The sequence below is a fragment of the Equus przewalskii genome, chromosome 3 (assembly GCF_037783145.1).
Source record: "Equus przewalskii isolate Varuska chromosome 3, EquPr2, whole genome shotgun sequence".
NCBI classification, from domain to species: Eukaryota; Metazoa; Chordata; class Mammalia; order Perissodactyla; family Equidae; genus Equus; species Equus przewalskii.
The window spans coordinates 6,144,094-6,165,327 of record NC_091833.1 but is presented as its reverse complement, the minus strand read 5'-3'; the positions used below and the strand labels follow the sequence as shown (position 1 = coordinate 6,165,327).

Here is a 21,234-nt window from a genome sequence, read left to right as displayed (position 1 = left end):
AGTTTCACAGGTGTGCTAACACTTAGGAAACCGTAAACTTTAAATATTGTATGTAAATTACACCTCAATAAAGCTATTGTACAAGGGAAAAATAATCAGCCATTCTTGTAGGCCTGGCCTCCTCTTGACCGCTGGTCTTCTTTTCTCACCTGCACTGAACACTCCCACTCTTTTCTGGTGAAAAGACACAGGACCATCTACGAACATTTCCCATCATCTCTGCCTCGTCTAATCTGGGCCACCATCTCTAGGCTGGATTACTGCAACAGCCTCTTTCAGCTCTCCTGCTTCCAGTGCCTCCCTTCTTCTACTCCCCATCTCACTCCAAGGCCAAGCCCGGCGCCTTGTATGACAGTATCACAAGGCCCTATCTCCTTCCCAGGCCCACTCCTAGGCTTCCCTCTCTGTCTTCACTTCTGTTACTTTTCCTCTTCTCTCCTTCTACTCCATCCACACTGGCTCTTCCTGAAACATCCCAACATCAGGTCCCATCTCCCTAGACTGTTCACCCTTCCTTCACTCTCTGCTTCCAGTCTTTGCTCAAACGGTACCTTCTAAAGGAAGCTTGACTTTCCTATTCAGAACTGTGAGCCTGTGCCTCACCCTTGTTACACAGTCGTCTTCTTTGCTTATTTTCTGTCCCTCCTTGCTAAAGCATCAGCTCCATGAGGGCAGAGATTTTTGTTCATTGTTGTATGTTCAGCATCTAGAAGAGTGCCTGACAAATAGCAGATGCTTACTATTAACCGAAGAAATAACTGCATGGGGGTAAACAAAAAAAAAAACGTGATTTATAAGACCAAACAAGTTTTACTGAGCAATATAAGTGACTTCAGAAATAACAGGACGTGGCATGACACAATCAAACAAACAAGGTCAAATGCGCTTTGAGACCTTAGACAGGGATGCTGGGAGGCTAAGCAAAACATTAAGTATCATAGCATTTTTTTAAATTATGAATGCTCCAAAACTCCTAGCTGCAATTACATTCTATCTTTTCATGGTCTCAAATGTGAGCTAAGAAATATAGAGCTACTCATTTCAAAACAACGATTTAAGAATTATGGGAACAAATTCCCATCCTTAAGTGGCTTCAACCTTTCCTGAGTCAAAGACATAAACGAGAATCCTAGAGTTCCAAGAAAAGTGTTGTGAAGTCTCTGCTTTCTAGACTATCACATCCTTAGCAGGAATCGCAGCTTGGCCTCTCTGCCTTCTCCAGCTGTGCCCTTCACGGGAAACCTGAAAAATTAGTATCAAGAATCTGCAATACCTGACACTAGTTAAAATTCTTAAGAATTGTTTTTTGTATAAAGACCATGGTTGCAGAAAATGTTTCCTTCCAAACAAAAATGGTAACCAATAGTTATTGTTCAGGTGGTCTTTTTGAAGGTATTCCAGGCAAAGAACAAGGTGTAGGACTATATTAAACAGTGGGTTGTTAATGTCTCCCCCGCTACAATTTGTTTTCTTATATCTAGGAGTAACAAGCAATCGCCAGCAAGGCTAGCACAGGAAAATCAAATACTCTGCCTATTTACACATGGTTCCCCAGAGCCATTCCTGATTAAAAACTGTACCATTTCAATCCTCCTACTGGAAGATATCTATTAACTAGAACTGCTTGTGAAGCCAATGAATTTAGTACATAATTACACATATCCTATACAATTACTGATCAATGACCTCTACTCAGGGAAATAAACCAAAGAGGGATGATTGGCTCTTTATAAATCTACATGAAGATGTCACTGGGAAAGGATATTGAGAGCACATTCCTAAAAGATCTTAAGCTTCCAGTGAATTTAATTTCGGCAGGAAGTAATCACTTCTGTTTCTGAACTGCCAATGCATTTTAAATAAACTTCTCCTGTGGCATGTAACACTTTTTTGTCACTAAGTAACTACTTGACCTTGGACAAGTCACTTCCATTCTCCCTGCCTCAGTGTTTTCATCTGAAAAACGAGAGGCTTGAACTAGGTAATTTCAAAAGTCCCTTCCAGATCTGGCATTTCATCATGTCACAACTATGATCATGAGAGCATCCGTTACTTCACCTATCCTTGCAAGGCATGAAGGGCACCTGATTGACCTTTGGAGTCTCCACACTGTCTCGAACAGCCCACTGAACCTCCCTTAGCAATTGCTCCACAAACACGTTCAAGCACGCAGAAAAGAGTACAGCTGGTTGAAATTTCCACTCTCTTTGCCCGCTTTAAGCCCTTCCCAACACAACCATGATTTTAACCCAATGGCCCTCTTCAAGTTTACCCTTACCACACCTCTGGCAGGATTACAGGGGGCCAGAGAAATAAACAGATCCTTTGTCACCTAGAAGTCACCTGGAAGAAATGCACTCGCCAAATTTTCAAGGCACATGCTTTGTAAACCATCTGACCCAACATCACACACACAGGCAGAGACCTAGAGTTCCAGTTCATAGAAGAAGGTAATCTAACGCCTTCCAATCAGCAAAAGCTCCAGCAGATGTTGTGGGGAGAGAGAAGTGAGGTGGCCAAGAGAGGGGAGGGCATCAGGATGTGCAAGGAAGAGCAAGTAGAACGTTTCCTTAACCTTTCCAGAGGCAGACATTTCAAAAACTCAAACTGCAGGGATAGGAGATACCTGCTCATAAGGCATTTAGCCTTAGCTGTTGGGACTCTGAAGCCAGAATGTCTAGGTTCAAATCTTAGCTTTGCTAATTAATCATTGTATGACCTTGGAAAAGTTAATCATCCTTCTGTGCCTCAGTTTACTCATCGGTAAAGTGAAGATAAGAGTACTACTTCATTCATAGAGTTGTTGGAAAAATAAACTGAATACATGTAATGCTTATACCACTGCCTGGCCCATAGTAGGTGCTCAAGAAATGAGAGCTTTCAGTACTGCTGTCATTATTAGACAGAGTTCCGGGAATCTCAGGGGCTAAGAGAACAAAGGAATTACACCGCACAGATTCAAAGTCTGCACTTCCCTCCCCTAGGTGATAACTGGAAGGATGAACCTTTATATATTTACATATATTTGTCTGTGTTATCAGTCTAAACTACTGTCAACCACACAAACTACTAATTAAAAATTTAGGGGCCGGGCCAGTGGCGCAGTGGTTAAGTGCGCATGTTCCGCTGTGGCGGCCTGGGGTTCGCCGGTTCAGATCCCGGGTGCGGACATGGCACCGCTTGGCACACCATACTGTGGTAGGCGTCCCACATATAAAGTAGAGGAAGATGGGCACAGATGTTAGCTCAGGGCCAGTCTTCCTCAGCGAAAAGAGGAGGATTGGCAGCAGTTAGCTCAGGCTAATCTTCCTCAAAAAAAAAATTAAATTCCTTTCTAAACGATATTCTAGATTTCAAAAACGACTCAATCACCCACGCTCTGGAAGTACAATAGGACTATTAAACTGTAGGGCTGAGGGCGCACAAAGACATCTTTGTAGAAGTCTGAGCTATCACATACCACTGCCTCAGTTTCAGAGAGATGCCTCCTTAAGAAAGAAACTAACAAACTCCACTGTTCGCTCACATCAGAGTTCTTGGATGTGACAGTTCTTAGTCCCTGGCAAGGCCTTATTCAAGATCAGAGGATCTTGGTTCTTCCCATTAGCACAGCATCAAATCCCCTTCAAGCAATTTTCTTAGGTCAGCATCATTATTTGAGATGCCAGGGAAACCAGTGACATTTCCAACCACCCAACTAGCTCCTTGTTTTGGGCTGAAGACATAAGGTAAAGTTAGGAAATATTTTACCTATCCTGAGGAAATTTGTGAGATGGGGAAATGGTAAGAAATTTAAGAGAACCAAGAAAATTTCTTATTAAAATCCCTTTTCCAAAACAGTCGTTTTAGTTTAATAAAACGTTTAAATAAAAAACAACACCACAACAAAATCCCATTAAAAAAGTAGAGTCTTCAGAAAATAATGACCCTTAAAAGTTCCAGATCATTTCCTGATGGGCTATCTAGAACTGTGGTTCCCAACGCATCTTTCATAAACAAGTAGAAGGGTTAAAGAGGTGAAAAAGCTAACACTTTGTCTTGTATTTCTTTATCAAATTATCAGGCAAAGAAGAAAGTCAGCAATGGTCACACTGCCCTCAAGATGTTCAACTACATTTTTTATAATCCTGTTCTGAAAAAGAATCCTGTTCTGTCCTAAACACACAGAAACTGAAGAAAAAAGAAGGAAAAGCTGGCAGACCACAAAAAAGATAGTCTATGATCTCTGTTCCAAGGGGACCAGATTTCAGAAACTGCAAGAATGAGGTTGCCACAGCATTCCTATTAGGTCTCAAACTGCAGATCTGATGGGGGGTAGGGGGGCGGGGCAGGGAGCTGGAGGGTTTCCTGAAAATAGAGAACTGTCTGCTTACAAAACCCACTTCAACTGCTTATGGCAAGGAAGGACAGTAGTCAAAACTGTATGAGGCCGAGAATAAATCCATATTTGACAAATCACTCCCATCAAGACAGCGATATCAACCATAATGAAATATTTTGGCAAGGCTGGAAATGCGCACCTGTGGGAACCTGGAAAGATTTGACAGGTTTTTGCTTTCCTGGCCCTTTATCAGCAAGTTAATTATAGCAACTGTACGATCTACTCAGAGCTTTAGAGAAAGGCAGTTGGCTGTATGAAACCAAGATGCTGCTCTCCTGGGCATGGGAAAGACAAAACGACAGTAGTGCTTAAACACGAAAACATTCTATCTGAGTACAATCTAACAAAGAGCTAGATAGCACAGCTGGATGAGAAAGAGGTATATTCTGCAGAGATACGGGTGTGCAAGCCTAAAACATGATACCTGTTTAGATACCACATGATACCTATGTAGATACACACAAATACACAAACACACACACAAGCACGTAAGTCTCCAGAGCCTACACGGCTCCGGTGATGCTACGTTCAGGGCTGCCTCTTCACAGAGCAGACGGTACCTTCACAGCTATAACTGTACACTGCCACCGCTGACCTTTCCACCAGATTTTCATCGTGATGCCAGCTCACCGCCATTTTCCCCATGCCAAAGTAAGGCTCCTCTTTCAGGTATGGCATTTTCTGGGGATCCATGAAATTCAACAAAGTTACGTTGTATGCTGCTCTGTTCTTAATGTCCATTTCATCTTGTCCATCAAAGGATGACCCCATACCAAGCCTGGGGAAATCTGGCCCTATGCACACTGGCACGGCATCGATATTAGCTTTGTCTTTGGCAGCGAGTTCTTCCAAAGCCTGGATGGTCTCTGTCTGCAGGTAGTCATTGAGCTTGAGGAAGCTCTGACAAGCAGCAGCTATTTCAGCCTCGTTGTATTTGGCATTAGAACCCTTCACTGGCCAGGGCACCGTGAAGAGCCTGGTGTTCAGGTACTTGTAGGTGCAGCCGGGGTTACCAATGAGGATGCGAGACACTGGAGTGAGCAGATCTTTGCCTTGGATCCTAACCAGGTCCCGAAATAAGCAACCGTGCTTGTGCAGTGCGAAAAAGGCTTCCTGAACCTCCTTGTGGAGCTCCTCGGGGACGCTGCCGGCTTCTCGGAGAATCAGCTTAGGATATTTCAGCTGCCACTAAAACAAAACAAAGCAAAAAGAGGTGGTTATGAATAGCTATAATTTTATTCTTTCCAAAAGTGTGTTTCTTTGCAAGCACTAAGAAAAGAAAAAACCATCAGGTAGTATTTCCAAACAGGATTCTTATCTCTCTGGCCTAAAACAGAAGACTAAATAAAACAAGCGTCATCAACTCCCCAGCCAAGGTTTTCAAGCACAAGCTCAAACAATTAAAACTCTTTAATGTAAACAAAACAGTCATAATAATCTGGGCTTTGATCTACCAGCCTCCCTGTATGACCACCTGTCCCCACCCTCAGTCTGTCTTCCAGCCTTTGCCCTCCCAGAAAACACAATTTTATTAATTAACTGCTTAACACCTAGTTTGAAGTGCTTACTAAGCGCAGTGTACTATTCTAAACGATTTATACACATTAACTCACTTACTTCTCACAACTTTAGGTAGTAGCACTATTAGGATCTCCCGTCTATAGAGGAGAACACTGAAGCACAGAGAATTTTCAAAATGGGCCCAAAGCCACACAGCTGATAAACACTGGAGCTGGAATTCGAAGCCACTGGGCTCCAGAGGCGGGCTCCAGGAGCATGAGTTCTTAATATCGAGATTGCACTGCCTCTCAATAAATGACAAGCTAGTTTCTGCTTCAACACTGTCACTAAAAGAGAAATGAGTTCTTTCTGGGACTTACACACTAAGTCCTGTGAACACAAGAGCCATGACAATTTTGTTCACAACTATAATACCAGTGCCCAGAATGTACTCGGTAAATGCTGAATGAATGAATGAGTATTCCACTGCAATTCAGAAAGTTGGAATAATTCTACTGGTGTCACTGGAGGAGAGTACTATAAGATAATTCCCTCCTCTAAAGCAGAAGTACATGCATTTATTGATGTGGTTTAGGACTGCATTATCTTCTCAGCTACCCTTCTAGCTCCTAGGGCTGCACATACAAAGGAGTGTCAAGCGAGAGTTCCCTGATTCTATATGAAACTGACATTTTTTAACCAAAGCACAGGATTTTACATTTACCTCTATAAAGTTTAATCTGACCGGTTCCTTCTTAGCATTGTGTTGCCCACCATTTTTTTTTTTTTGAGGAAGTTAGCCCTGAGCTAACATCTACTGCCAATCCTCCCCTTTTTGTTGAGGAAGACTGGCCCTGAGCTAACATCCGTGCCCATCTTCCTCTACTTTATATGTGGGACACCTGCCACAGCATGGCATGCCAGGTGGTGCCATGTCCGTACCTGGGATCCGAATCAGCAAACCCCAGGCCGCCAAAGCAGAACGTGCGCACTTAACCACTGCGCCACCGTGTTGCCCACCATTTCTGACACACATTCCTTCTATATCTTCATTCAATAATTACCATTTATATGATAAACAGGGCAAGACGATTTATTCTTCTACACATTTTTTTTCACTCAACATATGTCTAGCACCTATCAAACACTAGACAGAGATAAGCTTCCTGCCCTCACAGAGCTTTATACCAAATCAGGTAAATAAATATGGAGAAGCAATCCCAAATCGTGTTAAGTACTAGGACAGAAACAAACCAATAGGAAACCTGTCAGTAGAGAAGGAAAGACTCTAAGGAGCTGGCATTTACACTGAGATCTTCAGAAGAAGGCACCAGCTGTGGACGAGCTAGGGAAAGAGCTTCCCAGGAAGAGGGACCAAAAAATTACAAAGGCACTGAGGGTGGAGACCAGACTACTCTAGAGACAAAAGAAGGCCAGTTTTACTAGAGCAGAGAGCTAAAGGCAGAGTGAATGCGATGAGGATGAAGAGGAAGGCAGAGGCTGCATCACACTGAGCCTGGGAGGTCAAAGAAAGGACTCCAGATCTCACTCTAGGTGCATTGGAGCACTTCAAGGGGAGACGAGTCATTTGATTTACATTTTATAAAAATCATTCAGTTAAAATATTGGGCATGGGTCGGAAAGAGGCAAATGTAAAAGTGAAGAATCCTATTAGGTGCTATTACAACCGTCCAGAAGAAAAGTAATGACGGTCTGAGTTAGAGACAGAGATAAGTGGCCAGATAAAATTCATATTTTATAGGCAGAGCAAAAGGATGCACTTATGGATTGGATGTGAGGGATGAAGAAAGGAAGGAAGTTATACACGACTTCCAGATTTCTGTATTTAATAACTGAATAAACAATTTACAATTTTTTTAAACAAGGAAGACTAGGATAAAACAGGAATGGTAGGGGAAGAATAAGAAGGAAGGAGGGGCTCCATTTCAAAGCTGTAGTCATTAAGATGCCCATGAAATCTTCAGGCGGGAATAGCCATGGGGCAAGTGGATATACAGACCTAGAGATCAGAGGGAAAAGTGGGGCTAGGGAAACCAAGGTGGGAATTGTCAGTACACAGCTGATTTTTAAAGACCTGGAAATGAGATCTCCTAGGGAAACAGCACGAATACAGAAGGCAGCCCAAAGCCACTTTCTGAGTCACAGAGGAAGGCTCAGCCAAGGAGACCAGGTAGAAAACCAGGAGAGTATTACTGCAGAAGCCAAAAGACAGGAGTGTTGCAAGAAGGATAGAGTAGTCAACTATGTCAGCTGCCCCTGAGAGGCCGAGAGACATGAGGACAGAAATTACCCACTAGACCTGGCAGCACGGAAATCACTGATGACAATGACAAGAGCAATTTCAGCAAAGTGGTGAGAATGAGAGTCATATGAGAGTAGGCTGACGATGGAAAGAATGAGGATGAAGTGGGGATGGCATGTATAAATGGCATGTATAAACAAATAATAAATAAATGGCATGTATAAATGGCATGTATAAACAGAAACAGAAACATCATACTTCCTGCTTACATAGCTCATGAAGAGAGCAACGTAATCTAGTAAGCAAGAGACAGAGCATTCTGGATCCATGAGCAAACTCTAATGTTGTCACTAAACTGGCTATTCCCTGAGCTCCATGAGGCCTCAGTATACTTGAAGCATATCTAACTAGCAGCAGTGCTTAAGAAGGGAATGTCTTTATACCTTCTTAACAATTCCAGTGTTCTTCAAATAATCCTTAGTATAAAATCTTAAAGAACAATAAGATAACCTCTAAGAACTTTGTTTGGGAACACACTCCCTCGAGGAGTGAGAGAGGAAGCGGACTGGAAAAAAAATACACACATATATACATACACATGCCATTCTGCTGTTATTGCTCCACACGTGCGGGGCTGGAGACTCGAAGATATACCTAACACAGTGACACAGAACTCTTAGGACCTGGGAACTCACATAACCATTTGAGTATCACATGTAAACACTCTGACATTAAAAACAGCATTGTATGAGAAGATAACCCTCAAGTGGGAGAAAAATGTTTGCAGATGACATATCCAATAAGGGGTTAATTGCCAAAGAATTAAAGATGTTCAACATCACTAATTATCAGGGAAATGCAAATCAAAACAACGAGATATCACCTCACGCCCGTCAGAATGGTTATGATCAAGAAAAGAAGAAATAACAAGTGTTGGAGAGGATGTGGAGAAAAGGGAACATTGCTGCTGGGAATGTAAACTGGTGCAGCCACTATGGAAAGTAGTATGGAGACTTCTCAAAAAATTAACAATAGAAATACCACATGATCCAGCTATCCCACTACTGGGCAGTAATCTGAAGGATGTGAAATTAACAGTTCAAAGAGATTTATGCGTCCCTTTGTACATTGCGACATTATTCACAACAGCCAAGATGTGGAAGCAACCCAAGTGCCTGTCACTGGATGAATGGATAAAGAAGATGTGGTGTACATATATACAATGGAATACTAGTCAGCCACAAAAAAAAGAGAAAATCATGCCATTTGTGACAACATGGATGGACCTTGAGGGTATTATACCAAGCGAAGTAAGTCAGAGAATGACAAATACTGTATCATCTCACTCATATGTGGAAGATAAACAAACACATAGACAAGGAGAACAGTGGTTGCCAGAGGAGGAGAGTGTGGGAGGAGGGTGAAAGGGATAAGGGGGCACACATGTATGGTGACAGATAAAAACTAGACTACTTGTGGTGAACAGGATGCAGACTACACAGAAGCTGAAATATAATAATGTAAACGTGAAATTTACACAATGTTATAAGCCAATATGACCTCAATAAAAAAACAAATAAAATTTAAAAAAAATAAATGAAAGCAGCACTCTAAAAATGAAACAATAATAATGACATGGGAAAGTATTAAAAACAAAATTTTTTTCACTGATATCTCATGTCCCTTTGCCCTCCGACCACATCTGCTTCTTTTCCTACAGGCCTCTAGGACCCAGCACCTCACCCCCTTCAAGCCAGGCTCTTTCCCCCACTCTCTACTGGCAGGTCCTTTTCATCCTCCAGGTCACTTTTCTCAGAGAAACCTTCCCTGAATTTCGGATCTCAAATAGGTATCCCCCATTATTATTCATCACACACATTACTTATCTTTCATAGCACTCATCAATCTCTAACTATATATTCATTTGAACTATTTTTGTTTAATAATCTCTCCTACAAGACTGAAATCTCCTAGAAGAAGGAGATGGTAGCAATTTTATTCTCCATTATATCCCCGGCACTTAGCTTAAATATAAGTGCTCAAGATTTCGTTATAAGAACAACAGAATAAAAGCTTTAAGACAGATAGAAAGTAGATTAGTGAATGTCTGGGCAGTGGATGGGAGAGAAGACTGACTGCAAAGAGGCATGAAGGGTCTTTCTGGGATGCTGGAAATGTTCTAAAATTATTGTGGTGATGGTTGCACAACTCTGCAAATTTACCAAAAATTAACGAATTGAAAACAATTTGAAAAGATGAATTTTATGGTATATAAATTGGACATACACAAAGCTCATCAATAAACTGTTTTAAAAGGAAAGACTGATATATTTGAATCATATGAATACACAATTTTAAACTTTTGCATAAAAAGAATTATAAAATGAAAAGGCAAACACTAACTGGAGAAAAATATTCACAATCTATATGACAGAAATAGACTTAATATTCTTAATAAAGAACCATTCCAAATTTAAACACAAATATATATACAGACAAAACTATACATATATATAAATAGAAAAATTCACACATAAATTAATAGAGATGGTGCTTAAACATAGAAAAAAAAATTTAACTGCACCAAAGTCAGAAAAATACAAATTAAGATAATTTGTATTAAATTATATTTAATTTGGTTTTCCCTATCATATTTGCAAAAAATAAAATTTTATCATAGTAATACACATTTTGGTGAAGACAAAATCAAATATTCTGATAGTCTGTAATTAGGAATGCAAATTATTACAACCTTGCTTAAGGCCAATTGGACAAAATCTATCAGAATCTAAACATGTGCATATCTTTTCACCTACTTATTCTAAGAATTTATCACAGGGAAATAATTAGAGAAATATACCAAGATTATAAGGATATTTATGATACTGTTATTTATAATAATTGAAAACTAAAAACTACCAAAATGCCCAATGATGAATTAGAGGGGAAAATGGTACATCTATGTGATGGAATACTAAAGTAACACATTTTAGAAGAATTTTTTATTTTTTTATGAAAAAATCTAAGTAACAAACTGTTGTTACACAAGAAATTAGTTAACAAGATATTTAGATAACAGAATCCTAGTTTCATAAAAAGAAAAAAATGTATATTTGTAAACACTCACAGAAAAAAAGATTTGGCAAAAATATGGTCAAAAGTTCATGGTGGTTATCTCTGGGTAGTGAACTTCAGTGTAATTTTAATTTTCTTCCTTAGATATGTGCATATTTTTCAAAATTCCAAAGTAAATGTAAAATACTTTTAAATCAGAAAAATTCAAGGAACAGATGTTGTATTCAAATTTTTGAAATTTTCGAATTCATGATATTTTTTATATTTGCCAGGAGATTCTTTTTTTGTTTTTTTTTTTAAAGATTAGTTCCTGAGCTAACATCTGTTGTCAATCTTCTTCTTTTTTTTGCTTTTTCTCCCCAAATCCCCCCAGTACATAGTTGTATATTCTAGTTGTGGGTTCTTCTAGTTGTGGCATGTGGGATGCTGCCCCAACATGGCCTGATGAGCGAGGCCATGTCCTCGCCCAGGATCCAAACTGGCGAAACCCTGGGCCACCGAAGCGGAGTGTGCAAACTTAACCACTCAGCCACGGGGCTGGCCCCCGGCAAATTCTTTTTGATGACCCTGAATTTTCAAAAATTTTCAATATAACTTCTGGTACTATTTAAATCTGATTTGGAATGTTGTTCAATGAATACACAAATGAACAGAAATAATAATAATTGGCTAATTTAAATAATTAGCCAATAAAAATTGGCTAATTTTGTCACTATTTCAAGAAAACGCAAGAGAGAAAATCCCCAAACCTCTACACACTCTCCTATTATTTATAAAGTGCTTACATTAGTGCCTGACACATCAAAGTGTCATGTAGCGTTCGTTAAATTTTTCTCTAAAGAGAACAAGTTACTCGAGAAATGAAGGGAACGTTAAATACTTTACTATTAATTCAGTCTTTCAAACAAATAAGTGCACTCTCCATTGTGGACAGGTGCGTGTGGAACAGCAGACATCGCACAATAACATGGAACAGCTGCTGGCAGATCTTCAAATAGGTTAGAATCTTTTCGTTTAAACTCATTAAAGTTTTTCCAGGGAGGGTACAGTCATGCAATTATATTAATAGTTGTCTGGTCACAGAATATATTTCTTGAGATCTACAAAAGAATCTGACATAAATGACGATTACATAGTTCAATAAGCATTTGGAAGGGTATTTTCGATATAAGTTGCCAACATGCCAGGCTGAAAGATGTGGAATGCTAAGTTCTCTGGAGAATAGGCTTTCTTTTCTACCTATTTTAAACCATTATATAAAAATTCTACCTCTTCTCATATCAAGGGATGCTTCTGAAAGAATTTCATCATACTGAGAAGTCAGAACTGGTGTTAAATGAATAAGAGAGAAGTTTACAGGAGGTGAAAGTTCACCTACATGAAGCCCACTGGAACTCAACCTTCAATACAGCTAAATAAAATTGAAAATCTTCATGACTTAGGAAATGCCCCTCACTTAATAGTGTTAGGATACTCTGATTCATGGGAGTATACTTCTAATCTAGCTGTTCATAGATCTTGCTGGTAACATTTTATATTTTGCACTCTATAGAAATGTGCACTATATTGGTAGTAATATTTTCTACATAACTTTTATTACAAAAAGCTTATGTCCTGGGGCTGGCCCGGTGGCGCAGCAGTTAAGTGCACATGTTCTGCTTCGGGGGCCCGGGGTTCACCCGTTCGGATCCTGGGTGCAGACATGGCACTGCTCGGCAAGCCATGCTGTGGTACGTGTCCCAAATATAAAGTGGAGGAAGATGGGCATGGATGTTAGCTCAGGGCCAGTCTTCCTCAGCAAACAGAGGAGGATGGGCGGCAGATGTTAGCCCAGGGCTAATCTTCCTCAAAAAAAAAAGAAAAAGAAAAGAAAAAGAAAAGCTTATGTCCCAAGACAAATGGGCTAGAAACTTATTTGGCCCAGCTTCTAGCTGCATGATGCTGAGCTGTCTTCCAAAGGAAGAGCTCTTCTAAATCACTGTTTAGGCCTTGCTACAGCTATCACAAGCAGTCTTGTGATGACATGTGGTATGCTACAAAGTGACCCAAAGATGCCTGTTCATTCGTTCATTCAATAGTTCAGTTTTTTTAATTTAAAATTTACTGAATATCCACTATGTACCAGACACTGTACAAAGTGCCATAAATACAACAAAAACTAGTTAGGTTCTGTTTTATAGCATCTCACAGTCTTAACTGTATACACAAAAATATAAACCAATAGTTAGAGAAGAATTTATCATAATAGAAGTATGAATATACTACTACAGAGCAGGGAAGAAATAATTAGGAAGGAAATCTGGAAATTCTCATTTATTGAATACATATTTATCCAGCACATACTATTTGCAAACCATGAGGTGTTGGGAATACAGAGAGACCAAAACTTTACACGCTCTCCGGGAGCTCATATTTATATATATAGTATATAAGTATATAGTGTATATATAGCTCATCATATATATAGTAATTTCCTTATTTATTATTTACTTAGTAGAATATATAGTATTTTAGACTGTGCTAAGTGCTATGGAGAGAAATAAATCCAAGTAAGCAGGATAGGAGTAGGAGAGGTGAAGGTTGCTACTTTACACGGGATGGTCAGAGACGGCCTCTCTGATAAGATGACAACTGAGCAGAGGAATGCAAGAAATGAGGATGGCAGCCCTGCAGACACCTGGGGAAAGAGAGTTCCAGGCTGAGGGAACATTAAGTGCAAAGGCCTCGGGGAGGAGTGTGCTTGGTTTATTCTAGGAAGAGCAGGAAGGCCAGAGCGGGGAGAAAATGAGAAAATCAGGAAATAAGGGGAGAGAATTGGTCAGGAACCAGGTCAGGAACCAGATCTTGTGCTTTGTAGGTGAACGTACGGGCCTAGGCTTTTACTCTGAACAAGATGGGAAGCTATCCGAGGGCTCTGAGCAAGAAAGTGTACGAGCTGATTTGTTTTAAAAAGAGCACACTACAGATGCTGTCCGAAAACAGCCTGGAGCGGGGGCAGGAAAAGTTTGGAGGCTATTACAACCCTGTTAGAAAGAGATGATGGCAGCTTTGGCCATAGTGTTCACAGCAGAGGTAATGAGAAATGGTCAGATTTTTAACATATTCTGAAGGCAAAACAAGTGGGATTTCCTGGTATCTTCACGGAAGAGGTTGGATTTAAGCAATGTCTTTAAGGGTGAGTAGATGCTCACCTGACAGGAAGGGGGAGGAGGGTACTCCAGACCCAGGGCATAAGAGGCACAAAGGCACGGAAGGACGGAAGGGCACAGAGGAGCCAAGAGGCAGCAAGAAACTCTGTATGACACGAGGTGAAGGTTGGACAGCGTGTTAGGCAATGGGTGGAGATCAGACCAGAGAGGCAGTTTGGGGTCACACAGTCAATGACTTTATAGGATATGCTGAGGAGTCTGAACTTTACCTGAGAGGCAAGAGAGACCCAGCAAAAATTATAAAGCAAGGAGTGACAAGCCAGACATATTTATAGGGACACAATTCGTATGGCACTGGAGAGGGCATAAGGAACACCAATTAGGAGAATGTTAAAACCGTGTTGGTGGAAGGTGATAAATGAGGGTCTCAACTGAGAGTGTGTTGGTGGAACTGAAAAAGAAGAAACAATCTGAGAGATTCTGAAGAGGCAGGATGGCCAGGGCCCAGCGGCTGAACGAAGGATGGCAGCCGTGGGGAGAAGCTGAGGATAGCAGGGTTTCTAATTTGAAGAGGAGGACAAGGGGGATGCCACTAGAGAGAAGAATGGACAGCAGGTTCCACGTAAAACGGATCCTTACCAAAATGTAAGTCATATCCTGTCACACCTGTGCTCCAATCCCTCTCATGTCGCCTCATCTCCCCCAGAGTCACGGCCAGCGTTCTCACAGACAGCAAGGCCCTGTAGAGTCGGGCTACTGCTCTCTGATCTCATCTGCTTCTACTCTCCCAACTCTCTCACATCGCTCCAAATATGTTAGGCTCAAGTGCTCTTCCTCAAACATATCTTAGAGGCTCTGCTGTGCCCTATGTCCGGAACATTCTTCCATAAGTATCTACATGGCTTGCTCCTATGCCTCCATAAGGTCTTTGTTCAAATGTCACCACAAGAAGGCCTTCTGTAACCACCCTATTTGCAAGCCCCCACTTAGCGTGGTATTTCCCATCCCCTGTACCTGCTTTGTTTATCTCCACACCAGTTTTCCCTTGTGATGTTTATTTTTCAGTTATTTTTTTTTAATTTCTACTCCTTTCTCCTCCACCCACCTCACAAGAAATAAGCTCAAAGAAGGCAGGAATCAGTTGTCCATTTCACAACTCCATCTCTAATGCCAAAAACATTACCTGGCACAGAGTGGGTGAGCCAAATGCATTTGTTTCATTAAGTGAGTAATAAATTCACATGGATCCTGTTGAGTTAGATGTGCCCGCAAGACGCCCAGGTGGGGCCGCCCAGTGGGCAGTTGGAACTGGAGCACTGGAGGGCACAAGAGAGAGCAGCGATCGAGACACGAGGTTTGGGATCAGCGGGACAGAAGCACTGGAGTCCCAGAAGCACCAAGAAATACAGTGGGACGGTATTTCACAGTCAGACCCAGGAGCCAGACAGCCTTGGCTCAAACCTTGATCTTGACACTTCTTGCTTATAAATCTTGAACAAAGTTTTAAACCTCTCTGTGCCTCAGTTTCCTCCTCTCTAAAACGGAATTTTAAAAAAAACATGCCCCAGAGGGTTGTGGTAAGATTTAATTGAGCAAATATGTGTGAGGCACTGAGAATGTGCCAGAACAACCTGGCACATGGAAAGCACACAAGAATTGAAAGCAGTGGGGAATACCGAGGAGAGCAGCATTTTCTCTAGGTAAGAGGGGTGGCATTTGTGGATCTGGAGGCCAGAGTTGTTTTCTGTGTAATCCTCATTCCCTTGTGCTCTGTGGTGAACCAACAGAGGTTCTCTCGGCTTTTCTGCTTTGAGTTTGTTGTTGTGTTTGTTTCCTCTATGGTCTTATCAGAAACCAAGAAACCTGTCTGCAGGTGTTTTGAATGTGAGCCTGCATACTGGCAGGCGTACAGTACAGCGGAAAGAGCATGGCTCTGCAGTCAGATAAATACGGGCCTGAACTCCAGCTCTGCCACTCAGAAACGTGACCACCTTAGTCTCCCGATTTCTAAAAGAGGAATGATAAAGCCTGCCTCAAGCACCTCAAGGCTGAAGAAGAGCAGGTGCGGAACATCTACCTGTGGAATGAATGAATGAGGCTGCCGTGAGGATTAAATGTGAGGGTGCTCATAAAACACGGAGCACGGTGGGGGCAGGCCCGGTGGTGTAGCGGTTAAGTTCGCACGTTCCACTTCAGCGGCCCAGGGTTCGCCGGTTTGGATCCCAGGTGTGACCTACGTACTGCTTGTCAAGCCACGCTGTGGCAGGCATCCCATACGTAAAATAGAGGAAGATGGGCACGGCTGTTAGCTCAGGGCCAGTCTTCCTCAGCAAAAAGAGGAGGACTGGCAGAAGATGTTAGCTCAGGGCTAATCTTCCTCAAAAAAAAACCCCAAAAAAACATGGTGCATGGGCCCTGGCAAACGGGCAGTCCCTGGCAAAAGGTCAACAAACAGATCCAATGTGGAAGCTACAAAAAAGTCTTGTTTTTATGACTGGCAGCTGGATTGGCATTCCTGTGGCTAGGGCCTATTTAAGGGACCCAATGTCAGGGCTGAACTTTCTATTTATTCATGTCATTAAAAAGCATTTTCACTTCATCTTTAAAGAGCAGAGATTGACTTTACTAAGGTTTTGTTGAAGCACTCAGCCTTATTATAAGGTGCACTTAAAGTGATTAGATATTGGTATCGGGTTTGCTGTGCGTCTTGGAAGATAAAAGAGAACCTTGATAGTCGTTCTGTTTGCCCTTGAGTTTCCTTTTATCCCCAGTGTGCGGCTGCTCGGAGCGCAGTGGCTGATAACCTCTGTGTTTAATTCTTCATGTACTACTCTCACCACACAAAAGCTCAAACAGCTTGGCAGCTGCTTTACACAATGTGTGTAATCATGTACCAGAAGGCTTCTATCTACGAAAATATTAGTAAGGATTTAAGAACTGATTGCACTTTGTGGGTTTACCCGTTTTAAGGGTACTTTTTAAAATTATTGTTTTCCTGATTACAAAAGAAAACATGTTCATTTAAGATAATTTGGAAAACTAGAAAGCTCAAAGGAGAGAAAACCCTACCACCTCTGGCATATAACAGTTCTATATACTTCCTGCGAATCTTTCCAGATGCCCTGGGGAGGAGTGCATGTACGTAAAAGCAAAATGCAAATCATATTAATCATTATTTTATTACTTGCTTTTTAAACTAGCTAATTTACACATTAATTCATTCGTCCATTCAAGGAAATTACTTACACACCTACTAGGTGCCAGGCACTGTAAAAAGGACAGAGGGTAAGGGAGAAAAGCGTATAAAAAATCATTACAATAAACTAAGATAATAAAGGTACACATAAAGTACTACAGGTGCACACAAGAGGGAGCAGAGGTGTCAGGGAAGCGGCCTACAGGAGACGGCACACGAGCTGTTCCTAACAGGTCAGGTAACAGAGGAGTTCACCAAGGAAGGGAGGCGGCACATGAGCAGAGGATGTAGCAAGAAGGCCCCAAACATGAAACCACATAGCTGGTATGAGGTCCTGCAAAAGTCCAGTCCGGGAAAAAGGTGAAAGAGTGAGGGAGGTGAGGATGGAAATGCAGGAGCCAGGCAATGAACAACCGCTGCGGGATTTGAAGAAGGGGGTTGACATGCTCAGATGTATGTGTTGGTTAGAAAACATACCGCAGCTTTGAGGATTAAGAATGAGAGGCAAAGAGGAAACTAGAACGACCCATAAAAGGGCTGATGATGTGAAAGATAGTGAAGATCTAATGAGAATGGAGATGACAGACAATGTCCTGGAACTGACAGTGAACTGGAAGTCAGAGACCTGGATTCTAGATGGGTAGTCTAGAATCTTCTTTCCTCTCTTCCTCCCATGATTACTGAGAATCAGCTATATACAACCACATGTTAGATGCAGGAGAAACAAAGATGACATGGCCCAATTCTCATACCCCAAGGGCTTACATTCTAGTAGGAAAGGATAGGTCAAAGTGTACTATTGTTGCTTGCCTTGCATGCCTTCCACTCCTTTGGGAAAAGGACTCTAATTCTCCTTTGGGAAAACCATCCGTCTCTGACTCACAGTCCATGCAGTGGGAGTGGTCATATTCCCACTCTGCTAGGTTCATGAACCAGGCCAGGCAAACAGAAGCATCTCATGCCCTGGAGCACAATGACTGGTTCAGGGACAGGCACAGGACTCTAACCAGGTCAACAAGATCACGCCTGGAGGAATCAGATAGAACCAGGGAAAGAGAAATCATCACCTTCTTCTAAGAGCCCACGTGCCTAAGACCACATACTCCTCAGGCTGTCAGTCCTCCTGTGCTAGCAGGTGAGAGCGTATCCAGCACGAAGTCACACAGAGGAAAGCCAAGCCAAGAAAGAGAAAAACAGTGGTCAGATGACATCTTTTGTGAAGCTGGTTCAGCTATGTACTCCTAGACATTTAAGTAAGTTAATATATTCCCTTTTTTGCCACAATGAGTTTGTTGGGGTTTTTGTCACTTGTAATTTGAAAGAGGGCTGAAGGATTCAGGCAGAGAGACACAGAATCCCCTAAATGCAATATAATGTGATAGGTACAAGAGAGCGATTTATAAGGTACAAGCAGCACAGAGCAGAGTGCACTCAAGCCTACCTATAGATAAGTTGAGGAAACTCTCACAAGGACGTCTTGAGGAAGTAGCCATCTGGCAACAAGATAAGGAGCAGAAGGCTATTCTATGCAGAAGAAACAGAATGAGCAGAAGCAAGGAAGAAGGGAAGAGCATGGAATGTCTGGGGAAGAAGACTCAGCACACTTTGCTAAAGCACTAAGTCCACAGCAGAAAGCAGGTTGTGAGGAATTTATCCCTTCTCCGGGTAATGAGGACCCACTGGAGGACCAAATCAGACCATTTCACCTCCCATGTACCCTCTCCAGACCACAGTGGCTTCATAGGTAAAATCAGGTAGATCAGAACAAATCACCACAAATTCATGAATACATTAAGAGGCCTCACCTGCTGATCGAATTCGTCATCTTTGGGGGTCAGATAGGGGAGCCAAGTGTCTTCAAGCTCTTCAAGGAGCCTCAGTTTCTGTTTAAAAATAATAATTATTATAGGTGACTGAATATAAAGTGACCCAAAATATAAGAGAATCCCTTATTTTTCCAATAGAGACTACCCAAAAAAATTTAGCCAACTTCAATGTATAAACTTTTAGAGATAGAAATTAGTCAAATGCAAATTATAAAAAGTATTAATTTAATTACACACATTTAAGTTACACATTGTATAAGGCACTAATTTAGAAATAATGATTTTATTCACTGTCACATCTCATGGAACAATTTGATTCACTCTTGACATGCGTCTTTAAATCAGGGCCTTTTTCATCACTAGAGTCGCCTTTTGAGTCATCCGATTCGGCTTGCGAGCCAATCTTCCCATCTGTATATCTGCTTGAGACACAGCAGTTTCTGACTCCTCCTATGATACGATCACTGGAAATACCAAACCAAGCCAAAGTATCCCTTAGCATAATGTCAGGAGATTTGGAATATTTATTCATCCTGTAAACATTTATTTGAGATCATATCCACCTACATATTACTTTTTTAAAGTGATCTTTCATCTCTAGAATAATTACTAAATCTGTGTTGAGCATCTTTGCTTCTTTTCAAATTTTAAGAAGGAGGTTTTTTAAGCATCCACAGCTAGCAGTGTCTGAGACCATTTCAGGATACTAGTCTCGCCAAGTAGTACCTTGCTCTTCAAATAAAGTAACTAAGAGAGGACCCCAAATTATAAAGTACTTTATAAGGAATCAAATACATACACAGTGACACCCTCCCCTTCTGAGGGATTTTTCCCAAAGAATATCTGACCTTACATTCAAGCATACATGGGGTGTTGGGGGAGGGGTGTGTGTGTGTGTGTGTGTGTGTGTCCATGACATCTAAATGCCATATATGTGTGTATGCAAATTATTTATATACGATAGAAATTTTCTGTATAGTATACATTTATATACTATAGAAATTTTCTGAAAGAAAAAAAAGAGGAAAGGCAGAAACATCTTATTTTCAAATAAAAATGGATCATCAGGCTGTTGTCAGCCACTAAGGGACCTTTCTAAGAATTAGAAAATGGTGTGCCTTGCTCTGAGTCGATGCAGCCCCATTCCATAGGACATGGCTGGGTGATCATAACTGGATTTGAGCCCCAACGTGCTCCAATGGGCACTGTTTCTGTGCAGTGAACAACCTGCTCAATCAGACACGGTGGCCCTGAGTAGCATCCTCCCCCACCCCAGGAAAGCAGCCTTCTCTCACAAACCCATCACAGAGCAGGCCAGAGCAAACACCCTTTTGAGCAGAACTCAAATCCTTTCTGTATCTTCTGTATAATTTTCCAAAGTGAAGAAAGGAAAAAGGGAATAGAAATTTAGCAACCAGTTGACCTAAGGAAGGAAAAAATTAAACTTTACTCTTATGCAAAATTCTAATGTCTTCATTTAATTAAAGTTTTCTGCTTTGACTATAGGTATTTTCTCATTTGTAATGATAGGACTGGTTTACCGATTAAACTATGAACAGTTTTCCCTTACACAGGACCTATAATACCAAAACAAGCCATTCATTTAGATAAATCACTGGTTAAACGGTTTATCTGTTTTCATCATTAGGACATAGAAAGAACTAAGGATATTTCCAAGAACATACTTGCATATTTATGCACTCCATCACAAATTTAATCAAAATCTATACCTCAATTTCCACTTCAAGCTCAGGAAAGCCTGCATTTTCCTATGAATCTTTTACCAGTCCTTTTTATAGACAGATATTTAAATACCCAAAATATTAACCCATCTTTAAAAGCCT

General features: G+C 41.2%; 1 protein-coding gene across 3 annotated transcripts in view; it reads right to left on the bottom strand.

The window, feature by feature from the left end:
* The window catches only part of FTO (FTO alpha-ketoglutarate dependent dioxygenase), a 352,540-nt gene that overhangs the window by 241,673 nt on the left and 89,633 nt on the right, over positions 1-21,234 (bottom strand). For all 3 annotated transcript variants that reach the window (XM_008513156.2, XM_070613663.1, XM_070613662.1), the window contains 2 exons: positions 19,370-19,447; positions 4,942-5,569 (listed from right to left, as the gene is read on the bottom strand). In XM_008513156.2, the coding sequence (XP_008511378.1) occupies positions 4,942-5,569; positions 19,370-19,447 (706 nt within the window). The remainder of the gene's footprint in view (positions 1-4,941; positions 5,570-19,369; positions 19,448-21,234) is intronic.